This window comes from Panthera leo, chromosome E2 (genome assembly GCF_018350215.1).
Source record: "Panthera leo isolate Ple1 chromosome E2, P.leo_Ple1_pat1.1, whole genome shotgun sequence".
NCBI classification, from domain to species: domain Eukaryota; kingdom Metazoa; phylum Chordata; class Mammalia; order Carnivora; family Felidae; genus Panthera; species Panthera leo.
Genome location: NC_056693.1, coordinates 1,930,869 through 1,947,109, shown reverse-complemented (window position 1 = coordinate 1,947,109; position 16,241 = coordinate 1,930,869). Strand labels below are relative to the sequence as shown.

Genomic DNA, 16,241 nt, shown 5'->3' with positions numbered 1-16,241 from the left:
TTTTCTTAAGAGAGAGAGAGCGTGGGGGAGGAGGGGGGCAGAGGGGGTGAGAGAGAATCTCAAGCAGGTCCCATGTAGTGCAGAGCCTGATGCAGGGCTCGATCCCATGACCCCAGGATCATGACCTGACCCAAAATCGAGAGTCTGACACTCAACCAAGCCACTCAGGTGCCCCAACTTGTTATATCTCAGTTGCTCTTCATGTGGCAATGTTCTGATCCCCAAGAATTAGTTTGTTCAGGTACAATGTCCACTAGTCCTTGGAAGACTTATTTCTTTGTCAACAAATGGATTGTCTGTGTAAATGGCTGCAGGTCCCTTTACAGGAGGCTAGGGGTAAGGCGTAAGTGTCATACATAGCAGAGTCCTTCCTCAAAGGTCCTGGGACTCTCCCTTAAGTGTCTATAAATTGACTCAAGGAGGTTGTGACTCCAGTACGGTGGCCCTAGTCCACCTCTTCTTCTTATGAGCCTGTACTTTGGCTTATTTTCTTATATAAGTCACTTTTGGGGCATCACACCCAAGTTTCTGTGTTGGAACTCCCCCTGGGATCTCATTACAGCAGCCAGGCCTCCTATGAGAAGTGGCTCCTTCCTTTATCAACACTTGGGTTCCTCCCATCACCGTGGAGATCACAGAGCATCTCAACTGCTGCCCCTCCCACAGGTGCCCCCTCAACTCTCTCTTGTGTGGGAGGGAAGTGGTGAAATGAGGAGTGTTTCCAAGTGGTCGGAGCTTCAGCTGTCTCAGTCTTTCCAAGTCTCCCACACATCGTCCTTCCGATCGCCAGGATCCTGTTTCTCTAGGGCCACCCAAACTTTCCATGTTACAAATACAGCAAGGCTATCAATGTAGCTGAATAAGTCAGTGACCTGCAGGATCAAGGTGTTTGTAGAAACCCTCCTATACTTCTGTTCTTGACATTAAAAAAAAAAAAAAAAATTTGTTTTGAGAGACAGAGCATGTGAGCGGGAGAGGGGCAGAGAGAGAGAGAATCCCAAGCAGGGTCCACACTGTCAGCACAGAGCTCAAGGTGGGGCTCGAACTCACGAACCATGAGATCATAACCTGAGCCAAAATCAAGAGTCGGGTGCTTAACCGACTGAGCCACCCAGGTGTCCCTTGACATTTTTTATGGTTTCTGAATTTGTCTATGACAACAACTATCAAGCCCTTCACCCCAGGAAGCAGATGACTCCAGAAGGCCAACCACAGGCAATAATTAGGTATTTTACTGCCATATGCCTTGATCCTCGAGTTTCCCATCCCAAGGCCTAACATCAAATTCAAAGTATCCTACATTTCCCTCAGGTTTATTATCTCCAATCCATGCTCTGGTATCAACTTCTATTTCAGTTAGGGCTCTTTTGGGTTGCAAATAACTAACGCTGGCCAAGTAAAGCAAATAAGGAATAGATTGGAAGGATATGGGGTAGCCCAGACATTCAATGACTCCTCAAGAAGGACAGTTACCAGGACAGCTATCTCTGTACAGGAACTAATAACAATCAGCACTACCATTGGAATGACTTCTGCATTATCCTGCTCTGGGAGCCCAACAGACACCAGGGTCAGCCTTTGGTTGGGGAAAGGCGAGGACACTATGGCATTCACATAAGACAGAGTAGTCTCCAGAAAAGGGAAGGGATTTTTTGGTTTGTAAAGAAGGTTAAAGATACAGGGATTCTTAGGGAACTCAAAAAGTAGGCAGTTCAGCCAGGATCCATAAGGTACTAGGGTGGGTGAGGCACCATGAGCCAAGTTTCCCTCCAGCTATATGGCCGTATTCCACGCCTGTTTGTCCATCAGCACACCCAGCCCCAACCTATGACCACTCAGGTAGCCCTTAGTCTGAGTCTGACTGCACACTGGGAGCCCAAGAGCACCCATCAGCTGAGACCAGGTGTGTGTGTGTGGGTGGGGGGTGGGGGGAGTCAAATTTCATGGAATAAACATGGCGCCTGGGTGTGGTTACTTCTACAACTGACATGCAGCGGAGGGATTCCTAAAGAGTGTAAATGCTGGTCAGGCAAGCCCAAATGACCTTCACTTAATTACCTTCCTCTACTCCCTTTTGTAATATACTCCTCAGGAAATCAATCTTAAAGAGAACTGACCCTCTCACCCTGAACTACACTGACCCCTCACATAGAAAGGCCATCAATGCTGTGACCAAGGGGTTAGACATCACAAGAGATAACCATAGTTCAGTGGGATTTCATTTTAATATAAATAAAAGTTTCTAATAATACGAAATCACCAGGGATTCTGCCACTGTCAAATTCTACAGTTAGAATTAAATGAAAACTGTATTTTTATATCTAACAGTAGAATCCAATGATGTGACCTGCAGATTAGAAGGAGTCAAGTATTTAACCATTTTTGTGTCGTGGAGTCAGGGACAGCAATTCCAAATTGGGCATAATGCACACCACCATTGTAGCCAGCAGTGATATAGTCAGCAACCTGGCCAAAAATCTCTGGTCATGGTGGAATTACAAGGTTCCTCAAAAAATTAAAAATAGATCTACCCTATGACCCAGCAATAGCACTGCTAGGAATTTACCCAAGGGATACAGGAGTGCTGATGCACAGGGGAACTTGTACCCCAATGTTTACAGCAGCACTTTCAACAATAGCCAAATTATGGAAAGAGCCTAAATGTCCACCAACTGATGAATGGATAAAGATGTGGTTTGTATATATAATGGAATACTACCTGGCAATGAGAAAAAATGAAATCTGGCCATTTGCAGCAACGTGGATGGAACCGGAGGGTATTATGCTAAGTGAAGTAAGTCAGGCAGAGAAAGACCGATACGGTATGTTTTCACTCATATGTAGATCTTGAGGAACTTAACAGAAGACCATGGGGGAGGGGAAGGGGGAAAAAAAGTTACAGAGAAGGAGAGAGGCAAACCGTAAGAGACTTCTAAGGACTGAGAACTGAGGGCTGATGGGAGTTGGGGGAGAGGGGAAAGTGGGTGATGAGCAGGGAGGAGGGCACTTGTTGGGATGAGCACTGGGTGTTGTACGGAAACCAATTTGACAATAAATTATATTAAAAAAACCAAAAACAAAATAACAAAAAACTCCCAATTCACTGGGGAATGACACCCTACCAAATGCGTGAGATGTTTTGGGTAGTAAAGTCAGGTTAAAATAAGGGAAGTGACTCCCCTGAAAACTTTTAACCTCAAGGAAGAGTTGGAAATAGACACTTTAAAGAGATTCTAAACCATGATATTAACCTTTTTATGTTAAGGGATCACTCTTGTTTGTGGGTTTTTTGTTTGAGAGAATCTCCTATTTGAGATTAAAAATTAAAAATGCTAACTCAAGTAACTGAAATATAGTTGTGGTTATCAAGTTAAAAAACGTACTGGAATATATGTAAGTGCAGTTAAAAATATGGACTCAAAGGGATGCCTGGGTGGCTTAGTCAGTTGGGCGTCCGACTTCAGCTCAGGTCATGATCTTGTGGTCGGTGAGTTCAAGCCCCACATCAGGCTCTGCGCTGACAACTGAGCCTGGAGCCTGCTTGAGATTCTGTCTCCATCTCTCTCTGTCCCTCCCCTGCTCTCTCTCTCTCTCGCTCTCAAAAATAAAATAAAAACATAGAAAAAAATTTTTTAATGCATAATCATGTACTCTTAAAAGGAATTGTTGAGATATGCAATACTTAAAAATGGAGTAAGATTTGTAAGCCAAACTTAAGGGCCTAAGGAGGCACTGAGCTTTTGGACTTCTGGTCATAACAAAAGACTATATTTACCAACCCCAAACACGTAAAATGGACAAAAGAGGAGACTGACCAATATCTTATTTTTAACTTTATTTTTATTGTTGACACTATTACAGATAGATAGAACAACCACAACCATATTAACAAACCAAAAACCTGTGCACAGAAACAAGATGAAGAAAATATATCAAGATGTTAACCACAGTCTTTGGATGGTGAAAATATGGGTGAGTTTCTCTTCTACATTTCTGTAACTTCAAAGTTTCTATAATGAACACATACAGTGTTTATAATGGTATATATGTAATAAAGGTGGATTACCAAAACACTATGATAGAGACCATTCGAGGAAACCAAGACAAAATATTTCACCATAATCCCACAACGACCACACAACTATTTAATTGTTTTCCATATTTCTTCCCATCTTTGACTCTATGTATACCTATCATTAACACCCTAATTATCATAGACTGGTGCACAGACCGAGATGTTAACAGCAACTGTTGCTGGGTGTTGGGAATATGGGTGAATTACTTTCCTTCTAGTTTTACTGAATTTTCCAAAGTTTGCTATGAGTATGTATTATATTTGTAATGGAGAAATACATACACAAGATTTAATACCAAAACACCAAAGGTCATTCAAGGAATTTGAGACAAAATATTTAACCATAATCCCACAATGACAACACTATTTTAATTATTTTCAGTATTTTTTTCATTTTAGACTTTATGCATACATATTTAACACTGTTATAATCACAAGCTTGTGCACTAAAACAAGATGGAGGAAATAGATCAAGATGTTAACAGTAGTTGTTGGGTGTTGGGAATATGGGTGACTTTTTCCTCTTTTCTAATTTACTATATTTTCCAAATTTTCCTCTGGGTATGTATTATGCTTGTAATGGAAACAAACATAATAAACTTTGTTATAAGAACACTATCATAAGGAACATTTGAAAACATTAAGATGAAAGTGTTTAACCATAATTCCACAAAGGTAACATAACAGCTATTCTGAATACACGTTTTGACACAGTTATAATCATAAACCTGTGCACAGAAACAAGAATAAACAAGATGTTGAAGAGTGTGTATCTGTCTTTGGAAGGTTGGAATATGGATTTTTTTTTCCTCCACTTTTCTGTATTTTCCAAGTGTCTGATGATGTGTTCAAATTATGTTCACAATGGAAACGTGATTATAAACTTTTTAGTAACACTACTATAAAGAACATTCAAAGAATTTAAGAAAATAATGCTCAACTATTAGCCTACGACAACAACAACACAACAGCTTTTGACTATAAGCATACATTTTTAATCAGTTATAATTGTAGTATAAATATAATTCTGTGTCCTGCTTTTTCCACTTAATATTCCGTAAATATATTTCCACGTTGCTACATAACTCTTGATTATCATTTTTAAGCAGCTGCATACAGTCCATGAATACCTTCACGTAATCGTTCTATTGTTTTGGCATTTATGTCATTCCTAATTTTTCACTAACATGAGATTGGAACGGACACCCTGTCATTTGGCAAGTTGTTTTCTGAAAAGGTTCTACCAATTAATACTGCCAACAGCGATCAACCCAAGTTCACCCTGATAACATCAACGCTGGTTCCCATCTAAAGGGTCCCCCTCCTGTGCTGCGGGGCCTCGATTCTCCTGTTTTCTTGGCTGTCCATTCCAACCTCAGGTCCTTCTATGCAGCTGGCCCTCACCTATACCAAAAAGGCCCCTTCTTCACTGCCCAGGACATCCTGCTCAATTCATTCCCACCAACCTGGGCTTCCCAGCCCTGCTTCCCATTTTTCCTTCTGTCTGCTTCCCCACCCTCCTAGATCTGGCGATGTATTAGGACTTCCTTCTTTGGCTTCCTCATTTCTGCTTCGTGCTCTCAACCCTACAGCCTTCCTCAACTTTGGCATTCCCTGCAGCTCTGACACTCATTCCCCAAGCCCTAACCACGCGGATCTAGGAGAGGAAGATTCAGACACGTTCCCCCAGCACATAGGTTAATTTTGCTTGCTCAAATTATCTGCTGTTGTCTTTTGCTCACTTAATCTACAGATCCACTTTCTAAGGTTTTTTTTTTTTTAATTTTTTTTTTTTCCAGCCAACTCAAAGCCAAAAAATTTAATAGTCATTATGCAAGGGGAGGGGAAGCAAAAGGAGTACAGGTGGTCCACAGAACAGGACACAGGAAACCTCAAGCTATGAGGTCAATTTGTGATTAAATGGAAAACTGAGGTGATCCGACAAACGTGACACTAGTGGATAGATAGCTCGGAGATACTTAGAAGGGCTGCAAGAGGGAGGAACAGATGGTAAGGAAACAAATTAAGGCTGCTGGGGAACCTGAGTCCATGTTAAGCTTAAGTTGACTGTAAAGAAAGCTTTTTTTGTTGTTGTTTTTTGTTGTTTTTTGTTTTTTTTTTTGATTTTTAAAATTTAAGTTAGACATGGGGGAGGAGGGTCAGACAGGTGAAGACAAGAAATCAGGTAAGCGATAGAAAGCTCTAAGGATACTAGCTCCTGGGCACCCAGGGTGCAGACTGACTTGTGGCAGTTCACACTACTGAAGCCACGATGCTACTTGTCACTTAAGGCAGGAAGCGCACACAGGAAGTGATGGAAGTAGTTAGCCTGCATCCTTATTTACAACACAAAAGTCTCTCCCTCTGGTTCTCAACCATCAGTAGGCACTACTGTGATCTAGTGATGGTTGCAACCCACTCTTTAAAGGCAAAAACGTAGGATTTATAGGGAAAAGCTTCAGTTTTTGTAAATTCATTATCAAACACACATCAGGTTGGTTAAAAAAAAAAAAAAAACAAAACTTGTAATATTTTAGCATGAGAACCACTGCAAGGTACAATGTGGCAACCAACCACTTTGGGTCACAAAAGGCCAATCTACATATTGTAAAGGCTTACACAGCATTAGGTTCCAAAGTGTTGGTGTAGACGAAATGGCTGAAAAGGAAGTTCAAAACACTTCTCTTTTCAAACAGCAAAGAATAAAAGACATTTTACCTTTCATGCTTACACTTTTACAGGAATACTTAAGAGTAAGGAATGACACACAATTACTCGAAACGATACCAATGGGGTCCAAATAATGCACAAGAAGTCTTTCTCAGAATCTAAGATGCTTAGAAATATATTCTAATTTGTTGCTCTCTTCCTCCTCCAAAAAAAAAAAAAAAAAAAATCCGAGTACCAGGTAAGGTACCTCTGCACAGTAAACTGTAACTGTATATCATATTAAATCCAAAGATATGTGATTACTGTTTTGCTACGATATGCTATTTTATATACACTGCAGGGAGCATTATATATAGGTTACAGAAATGTCATTTACAGTTGACTGGGGCGATTTCTGTAGTCTCAAAAACCCCTGGGGTTTTCCCTCAATAAGGTCACTCAGATGCAAGGTATGTGCTACAGCTTTCCCATATGCACACACTGGTGCTGGATGGGAGACAGCTGGATGGGGGAGAGCTAGATGGGGGAGAGCTGAGACCAAAGCAGTTTCCACCTTTGGTTTCTTTTTAGTCTGAGTTGTCTGATGTTAAAAGTCAGGTGTGTACGTGCCAAGGTAAGTTTCTTCTGACATTGTTATGGATTGGTCTGAAGTCTCTGGTTTAGTAAGGGTCAAGTTCTAAGTGAAGGTTTCCTAACCTTTATACTTATGTTCTCAGCCGGTATGAGTATTCTGGTGTCTAGCGAGGGACAGGCGATCACTGAAAAGCTGCCCACAGACATCACACTTGAAATACTTGTCATCGGCCCTGTCGTTGTCGCTGGTGCTGGTGCTGGCATGTTCAGTGTAGCGGGAGCTTTCCCCATAGACATTTCCAGGCTCAAATATTATCACCCTGGCATGGGTTTTCAGGTGCTCACCATAGGCAGAGTTGGAAGCAAAGGTTTCTCCGCATTCCCTGCAGTCGTAGTATGGCTCTTCAACCTGAATCTCTTGATCTTCGCCTTCTTCTTCTGGGTCTTCGATCCCTGCCCCGTCTGGCTCATCGGCATCTCCCTCTGGCTCTTCAGCTCTTTCCTCTGGGTCTTCGATCCCTGCCCCGTCTGGTTCATCAGCATCTCCATTGGGCTGTTCGGCCTCTCCGTTGGGCTGTTCGGCTTCCCCATCTGGCTCTGCAGCCTCCCCATCTGGTCCCTCGGCCTCTCCATTGGGCTCGGCAGCCTCCACATTGGGCTCGGCAGCCTCCACCTCAGGCTCGGCAGCCTCCACCTCGGGCTCGGCAGCCTCTACGTTTGACCCCTGGATCCGCAGCACTTCTCGTGGAACAAGGACATTGGCTTCCACCTCCTGGGCTCCTTCTTCTTCCTCTTCTTCAAGATGAAGCTTCTGATGCTTGGTGAGAACGGTGTTATGAATAAAGGACTTCCCACAGTCCTTGCATTCATAGAATGGTGAATCTCTTTTGGGGGGCTCAGTAAGAAATGAAGTGTGAACAAAAGAGGCCCCATAATCATAGGGCTCGTCTTTCTCATGAATTCTCATGTGCTCTCTAAGGTCTGACTGATTGAGGAAGGTTTCTCCACATGTTTTACATTCATAGTGTTTCTCTTCGGTTTGACTTCTCTGAAACTCAGTAAGGGCTAAGCCTGGACTCACTGCATCTTCACTTCTCTGGCCCTGTTCCGGTAAATCCTCTCTGGTGTGAATTCTCATATGCTCACCGAGGACAGAGCCATGAATGAAGTCTTGTCCGCACACGTGGCACTGAAGGGATGTTCCTGCAGTGGGATTCTTCTGTGGGGCACGAGGCCTCCGTGGGTTGATGACCAGGGGCTGCACAAAAGGCTCATCATACCTTCTTTGGCCATAAAATTGATCTTGCTCGTGGATTTTCTGATGCTCAAAAAGGAATGAGCTATGAACGAAGGATTCCCCACATGCCGGGCATTCATAGAGCTGCTCTCCGATGTAATCTTTCTGATACTCACTGACAGAATGGGTGTGGATTACAGAATGGGTGTACTCGCGACTATCGATGAGATACTCTCTGCCATGAACTTTCTGATGATCCTTAAGGTCTGCGCGATCTGCAAAGCCTAGCCCACAGTCCTTACAGCCATAGATTGCATCTTCAGGCTCGTCCTGCTCGTCCTGCTCATCTGGCTCATTCTGCCGAGGCTCTTCCGGCCGAGGCCCTTCAAGGCCTATGCCCTGAATAACAGTGTCTCCAAAGAGCTTCCGACCATGGAATTCTTCTCGGGCATAGATTTTCTGATGTGCACCAAGGTCTCCGATGGTGGCAAAGCATTCCCCACACTCCCTGCATCTGTTGCGCACTTGCTGTTCAGCGTAACTTGTCTGTGCTTGCTCCTCATCATAACTGATCTGTGTCGGTTGCACCATGTAGCTCGTTTGTGCTGCTTGCTGTGTGTAACTCATGTGCGCTGGCTGTACAGCGTAACTCATGTGCATTCCAGAGTAACTCGCCTGCACTGGGTGTTTGGCGTAACTCGTCTGTGCTGCTTGGTCAGAGTACCTCATCTGTGATGAGTGTCCAGCATAACTTGTCTGTGGTTGCTGCTCAGCGTAACTCGTCTGAGGATCAGTAGAGACTAAGCTGCGAATTACAGAACGTTCGTAGTTTTTACTTCCAGAGGGCTTCTTTCTATCGTGAATCTTCAGATGCTCAGTGAGGTCGTAGCTACGAACAAAAGATTCTCCACACTCCGGACATTCATAGAATTTCTCTCTAGGGCGAAATGTTTGATGGTCACCAAAACGTAGGGAGTGAATTACAGAGGTCTCATAGTTCCTACGCTCAATGTTTTTCTTCTTCGAACGAGCCTTCTGATGTTCACGGACATTTGAGGTGGGAGTAGATGATTCGCCATCCTTCTTAAGTTCACTGGATCCCTGACTAGTTGGACTTTTCTGAGATTCAATATGGGATACACTTTGTATGACAGAGTCCTTGTAGTTGTTATTCTTACCCCCTTCATTAGGGTTCTCTCTGGCAGGAGTTTTCTGTTGCTTATCATGACGGTCTGAAACAGAAGTGGAGGATTCTCCCTTCTCTTCACATTCAACGACTTCATTTCCATTGCAACTTTTGGGAGGTTTGAAAGCAGCTACACTATGGATAACAGACCTCTCGTATTTCTTTCCTTCGGAGGTATTCTCTCCTGCGTGGGCTTTCTGATGTTCGGTAACACCTGAGCTTTGAATGGGAGACTCTGCAATCACTTTTGGTTTGCTGGGCCCCACTGCACTGTGACTCTTCTCAGCCTTAGCAAAGGCTAAGCTATGAATAACAGACCTCTCGTATGGTTTCCTCTCATAGACGTTTTCTTGAGGAGGAACCTTCTGGTTGTCATCAGGGTTAGAGCTGACGGTGAACGCCTTCTGGTCCTCATCATCTTCAGGTGGTCTTGTTATAGTATGACTCTTCTGGGATTCGGTGAAGGGCACGCTATGAATGACAGACTTCTCGTACCCCCTGCCTTCGAAGAGGTTCTTTCGAGAATGAATTTTCTGATGCTCACTGAGGTCTGAGCTTTGCCTAAAGGCATCCCCACCATCTGTAAAGTCATACAGCTTCTCTTTTGGGTACGTCTTCTGACGCCTTTTAAGGGACTGACCAGGAATAAATGTTTCCTCACACACTTTACCCTTACTTTCAAAGAGGTTTCCTCTAGTATGGATCTTCTGGTGTTCTTTCAGGGATGAGCTGTGATGGAAGGTCTCCCCACACACCTTGCATTCATACATTTTCTCTTTACCATACGTTTTCGGAAGATCACTGGGGGGTGGGCTGGGTTTAAAGCCTTCCCCACGCTCATTATCTTTGTCATCTCTACCATGGATTTTCTGGTGGTCAATTAGGGCGGAGCTATGAAGGAAGGTTTCCTTACACACCTTACATTCATAGAATTTATCTTTCCCATATATTTTCTGGAGCTCACTGAAGGTTGGGCTAGGCATGAATGGCTCCTCATACTCCTCATCATTACATTCTGCAAGATGCTCTCTAGCATGAATTTTCCGATGTTCGGCAAGCGCGGCACTCTTATTAAAGGTTTCCCCACACTCCTTACATTCAAAGCGTTTCCCTCCAGCCTGACTTTTCTGAACCTCACTGACAGCCACACTATGAATAAACGATTCGCCATACTCATAGAGATTCTCTCTAGTATGCATGATCTGATGTTCGACAAATTCGGAAATCACACTGAAAGACCTCCCACATTCATCACACACATAGGGCATTGCCCCAAAATCAAGTGGCTGCGACTCAGTGAAGGAGGGGGCGCTAAGGCTGCTCATGCTCATGGCTTTTCTCATTTCACTACATTCAAAAGGTCTCTTCCTTGCATAGCCCTTCTGCTCGTGAGCTGAACCCTTCCCATCTGTGTCAAACTGATAGCGCCTTTTTCTTTCAAGAACTCTCTTTTTGGAAACAAGACTCGAGTTAAAATTAAAGCCTCCCCCAAAGCCATTCCCTTCATAGCCCCTCTCCTGAATCACCGACTCCCTCTTGCTGAACGAAGCTTCCTTCCAATCATTGTCTGGCCTTCTGGGGAACCTCTGGGACCGATCGTTAGATTCCCTTGCCCGTCCTGATTTGGAGTTGCGCGAAACGTCCTTGATGAATTTTTCCATGATCACCCCGTGGGAAGATTCATCTTCACAAATTCCCCGCCGATGGGTTGACTTTTTGGTTTCAGGCATAGATTTTAGACCTGAAAAGAAACCCCAAGTGTAAATACTGCCTAATTCCTGTACCTGTAACACTGAGACTTCTGTGGTGATGGTGTGAATATAAAATGTAACAGGTCTACCAATACGTATGTACGGCTCCCATCTCATTAACTCAAATGGCCACTAGGTACAACCTGCCTCGTGCTTACCTCGACTGGTGCTTGGGTAGGCACTTCTCTTTGACCTCGATGAATGGCCCTGTGTCATGTGGGAGTGGCCGTCGTCTTCCGCAAGCTGAACCCCTGTTCACAAGAATGATATGACAGCTTATGCTCAAGCTGGGCACAAGACTCATCACCGTAAGATGGTGCCTACCTTCCTAGGAACCACTAAACAGGAGGTGGCCCACGCCCAACTCCTGGAGTGTCTTCTATGTGCAGTCCCATGTCCTTACTGTCCACTCCTCAGCCCATTCTAGCCTGAATTTTATTTTTTAATATGAAGTTTGTTGTCAAATTGGTTTCCATACAATACCCAGTGCTCATCCCAACAGGTGCTCTCCTCAATGCCCATCACCCATTTTCCCCTCCCTCCCACCCCCCATCAACCCTCAGTTTATTCTCAGTTTTTAAGAGTCTCTTATGGTTTGGCTCCCTCCCTAACTTTTTTTCTTCCTTCCCCTCCACCATGGTCTTCTATTAAGTTTCTCAGGATCCACATAAGAGTCAAAACATATGGTATCTTTCTCTGTATGACTTATTACCTGAATTTTAACTAATTCTCCTGATTCCACCTAGAAATCTGCACAGAGACCACTACATGTCCTGAAATTCAGTGCACCTTTTTCAGTCTTCACCTTCCTGTAATGAACACTTAAATCCTGACACCCTCTTTTTCACTGGCTTCCATGATTCTCTTCCTCTTTCTTGACTCTTTTCCTCAGCTGTTCCCCTAACACCAGAGCTCCTTGAGGCTCCATTGCCTTGCAAAGCTCTCTCCCCTCAGTGCCAGCCAACTGCCCACTATGCTAGCCAACTTCAAGGGAGGTCCAAACTGGAACTCAGGATCCCATTCTAAGTAGGTATTTAAAAATCCTCACTGCCACCTCTCTAGAAAAAGTACCAACTCTTGTGGCAAGAGCCATCTCCCCATTCTCCATGACCTTGTACAATACACTCAATATACCCAAAGCCAGAATGATTTCTCAAAAACACATCTCATCATTTATTTCTCTGCTTAAAATATTCCAAAGGCTTCTTATCACCCTTAAAATCCAAACATATTAACATGGAGTCTAATGTCCTACAGCTTTAAGAGTCAGGTGACAAAAAGCTCCAGTAACTGGGTCTCTCTGCTTACCCAGAGAGAGCAGCTTCCTGTAGTTTTCCATGTTGTCCTGAATCGGGTTCTGAGGCTTCCTGTCCTCGGTCAGGTTCACAACGTCCTGGTATGACACGGCATCCTAAAATACCAAACACAGACCTCTCGATGGAGTCCTTCCATGGGTGCCCGAGAGAGAAGAATGCTGGCAACACGGGCGCTACACACACAGATATGTAGAAAGTGCGCACAGTGTCTGGGGTTCTGAGTGATCCAGGGCGAGTTTTACTACGGACCTACTGCGTACCTACCTTGGTGCTAGACTGTGAGGAAGATCCAAAAGACGTATGACACACATTCCTTGCCCTCATGCAGCTTATAATTTGGTTGGAGAGAAAAGACTCATGAAACAATTAGAGAACAATAAACAATAAAGTGGGGTACAGATAATCAGTGCTAAATGGGTTTGGTAGAGGAACTTCAGTGGGGCCTTAAGTGGGAAGACTCTGACACAGAGAAAGGGGGCGGTGGTGTGAGAGCTTCAACAGGCCAAACATGGACTACGCGTGGCATGTGCAGGGACGGAAAACGTGTTTCAGCGGACGTCTGGTCAGGAGGTGGGACTTAAGCCTCCCTCCGCGGTCCCACTGTGTCCTGTGTTCACCTTCACTGCACAACATGGGTACATGCTGTGCTCTTCCAGGTGTGGAGATGTCCCAAATAACCCCGATGGAACCTGAAGCACTGAATGCCTTCATTTTATAGCTGACTTTCCCACCTGCTGAACACGTCTCTAAAAGTCATTTTACAAGTCCCTGAATTACTCGGAAGAGTCTCCTATGCAGGACCTCACAGTACCTTTTCTTATTGATGCCCTAGGACATCAGCAGTCTCAGGGAAGTGTTGTCCCAGGGACCACGGACGGCACTGAGGCCTGGAGATGGACGTAAGGATGGACATAGCACCGTGGGAAGCCCACAGGTTTTGGAACCAGGGAAAACTCAAGGACCAAAGGAGGACTGTACCATTTCTGAGCCATGCAACCTTGGGAACAGAAATCTTTCTAAGCCTCAGGTTCTTCATCTGTAAAATGGGAGAGTCAGCATCAACCCACCTTGCGATATTACGGGTGAGGGTTTTCTGCAATGGGACGTGTTGTTCAAACATCAAGAAGAATTACGTAAAAAAAATGTAAATTACTAAACTACTATGTAAAGACATTTTGATATTGAATTTATTACAGCTCCTTGCTGGGAAGTGGCACGGACACAGCCGTGTGAAATGAGGAAACAAGAGGGCACGCGTGACAAGATAAACCAGCACATACACTGGGATTTAGAGGAAGGCCTCATTGATGCAACTCCCAACATCTAGTGATGAAAAGCAAAGCCACAACCAAAACTGAGCAGAGTTTCAAAACTAGAATTCTTTCTGAGTCTGGGCTGAGTAGGCCTAGAACGACGCACAAGCTACAGAAGCTCAGGAGGCTCTAAAACTCGGGACAGGCACCCTATAGAGCAAACTGGCATCATTTTTGCTGGTTGCCCAGCCCCTGTCCAGTGGCAAGCTCAAGAGCCAAAGCTCCACTAGGCTCAGGTTTGCGACAGTATGTCCTGAGTCCCAGCACTGGCGTATTCTGCTACGCCAGCAGGGACACAGGACATCCGTAGTGAGAGGAAGGAAACCAGGGCTCCTGACCTGGGGCGTTAGCAGAGAGAGCAGAGGAGGTCAAGAACTTGGGAGGCTCAGGGAGTCAGAAAGGTCACCGTCCCCAGTGCTGAGAGACCCCATGGGCAAAGGCAAAAGGGAAGGGTTATTTTTCACACTCTTCTTTCCGTCTGCCTGAGTAAAATAAGAGCACACTGAATTTTGAACTACGCTGTTCTATGAAAGAAAAACAATGCTTTATTTAAGGTAAAGTTAATCTCCATAAGTGGGCGTCCCTATAGTGGCTTGTCACTTAGTATCTGCAGCCAAAACGGCACCTCAACTTGCAGGAGCGCCCACCGAGTTCCACTCGAATGGGTGACACCCGGAGAGCAAGCAGCTCAGAGAGTTACATGCGGCGCTAAAAGAGGATGAGGACTTCCTTCTCTGGGTGCTTCACGATACCATTCGTCTGCCTGCCGCCAGCCCGGCACGCCGGGTTAGGAGTGACCCGCTGCGGCTAGACTCTCGGCCTACACTGACCAGGAGCCAACCCTCACCGGGGTCGAGGAAAGGCATTTAAAGAGCAAAGCAAGACAAAAGCCAATTAGCAACCTCCTCTCATCTTTATTTCATGACTGTTTCAACACCCCCTAAATAACGGCTCGTATCGCTCATCCCTCTACAGACAAGTGGGAACGGAGCAGGGCTTGCAAGCCGTGCATGCACACCGCACCACATTCTCGGAGGTAAGGGCGTATCACAGAGCCTTTTTGTTGTCAAAAATCAAGCTTAAGAGTGAGTCTGTTTAGTATTTTTGTCTAGATTCCTAAAATTTTGGCCAATTTGGTTTCTTCAAATAAGATAACAAAATTAGTAGCAAACTAAGTGTGTCACAAACTTAGTTTCCCTGGCACAAGGGACAAGGACATCTGGGCTGGAGGGACAGTCGCCTCCGACCCTACCCACCTTCCTCCGCATCCCTTCCCCTGTCACTGCTGCTTTGGGGTGCTCTGCTTCCAGCATCTGGACACTGCCGATTCCTCCCTCTCATACACACCTGCATTCCTTGCTTATCTCCCAGACAGGGGACCAGTGACAGAGATTTCAGGGTGGGATCCGAAGCCTTCCATCGGCTGATGCCAACTTCTGAGTGCCACTGCAGGAGTGCACTGGGGACCGACCTGAGCTCTCTGCTCGGCTGCAGGACACAAGACCCTTGTGGCCAGGCCCAACCCCACCTTGTGGCTGACTCAGCAATTTTGCCCTCGGGGTTCCGGCCTGTCTGGTTTTCTGTCTGGTTCCTGTCCCCGGGCCTTCGCCGGAGACCTCCTGACCCTACCTTCACCTGGCCTTCAGAAGTCAAGGGTTACTGCCTTCAAGATGCTTCCTTTCAGATCCAAATCCAAACCACTGGGACAACTGCTTCCCAGCGCTCAATTTTTCCTTCCCAGAGCTCTGCGGAACGAGCATCCCACGAAGGCTTATTTGTGGGACTGCTGAATTCCACTCTGTCGTTAAGGCTTGAAGTTTCCAGGGCATGTGGGGACCCAGACAACCTCAGACACCATGGCACTCCCTGACCTGGGCGAGGTCCTTAGTGCTAAAAGGAGATGCAGGCTCCTCGCACTCGGCTCCCCTTCCTCTCAAAGCCCTTTCCACGCTGCGGCTCCCCTTCAGAATGCTGGGTCACGAGTGACCCTACTCCATACAGGTCAGCCCAGATCCCAAGGCCTTTTCCCCTCCACTGATCTCCCCAGCATACCGCCTCCTAAAACTACTGCCAGAACTGCCGACACGCAGGCGGTGCCGACCGCATGCCAGGCATCACAT

General features: G+C 45.3%; 1 protein-coding gene across 12 annotated transcripts in view; it reads right to left on the bottom strand.

The window, feature by feature from the left end:
• Positions 1-3,822: 3,822 nt before the first annotated feature.
• The window catches only part of PEG3 (paternally expressed 3), a 51,906-nt gene continuing 39,487 nt past the window's right edge, over positions 3,823-16,241 (bottom strand). For all 12 annotated transcript variants that reach the window (XM_042917682.1, XM_042917679.1, XM_042917683.1 and 9 more), the window contains 3 exons: positions 12,801-12,903; positions 11,651-11,743; positions 3,823-11,482 (listed from right to left, as the gene is read on the bottom strand). In XM_042917682.1, coding sequence (XP_042773616.1) covers positions 7,458-11,482; positions 11,651-11,743; positions 12,801-12,903 — 4,221 coding nt within the window. In that variant the 3' untranslated portion in view covers positions 3,823-7,457. The remainder of the gene's footprint in view (positions 11,483-11,650; positions 11,744-12,800; positions 12,904-16,241) is intronic.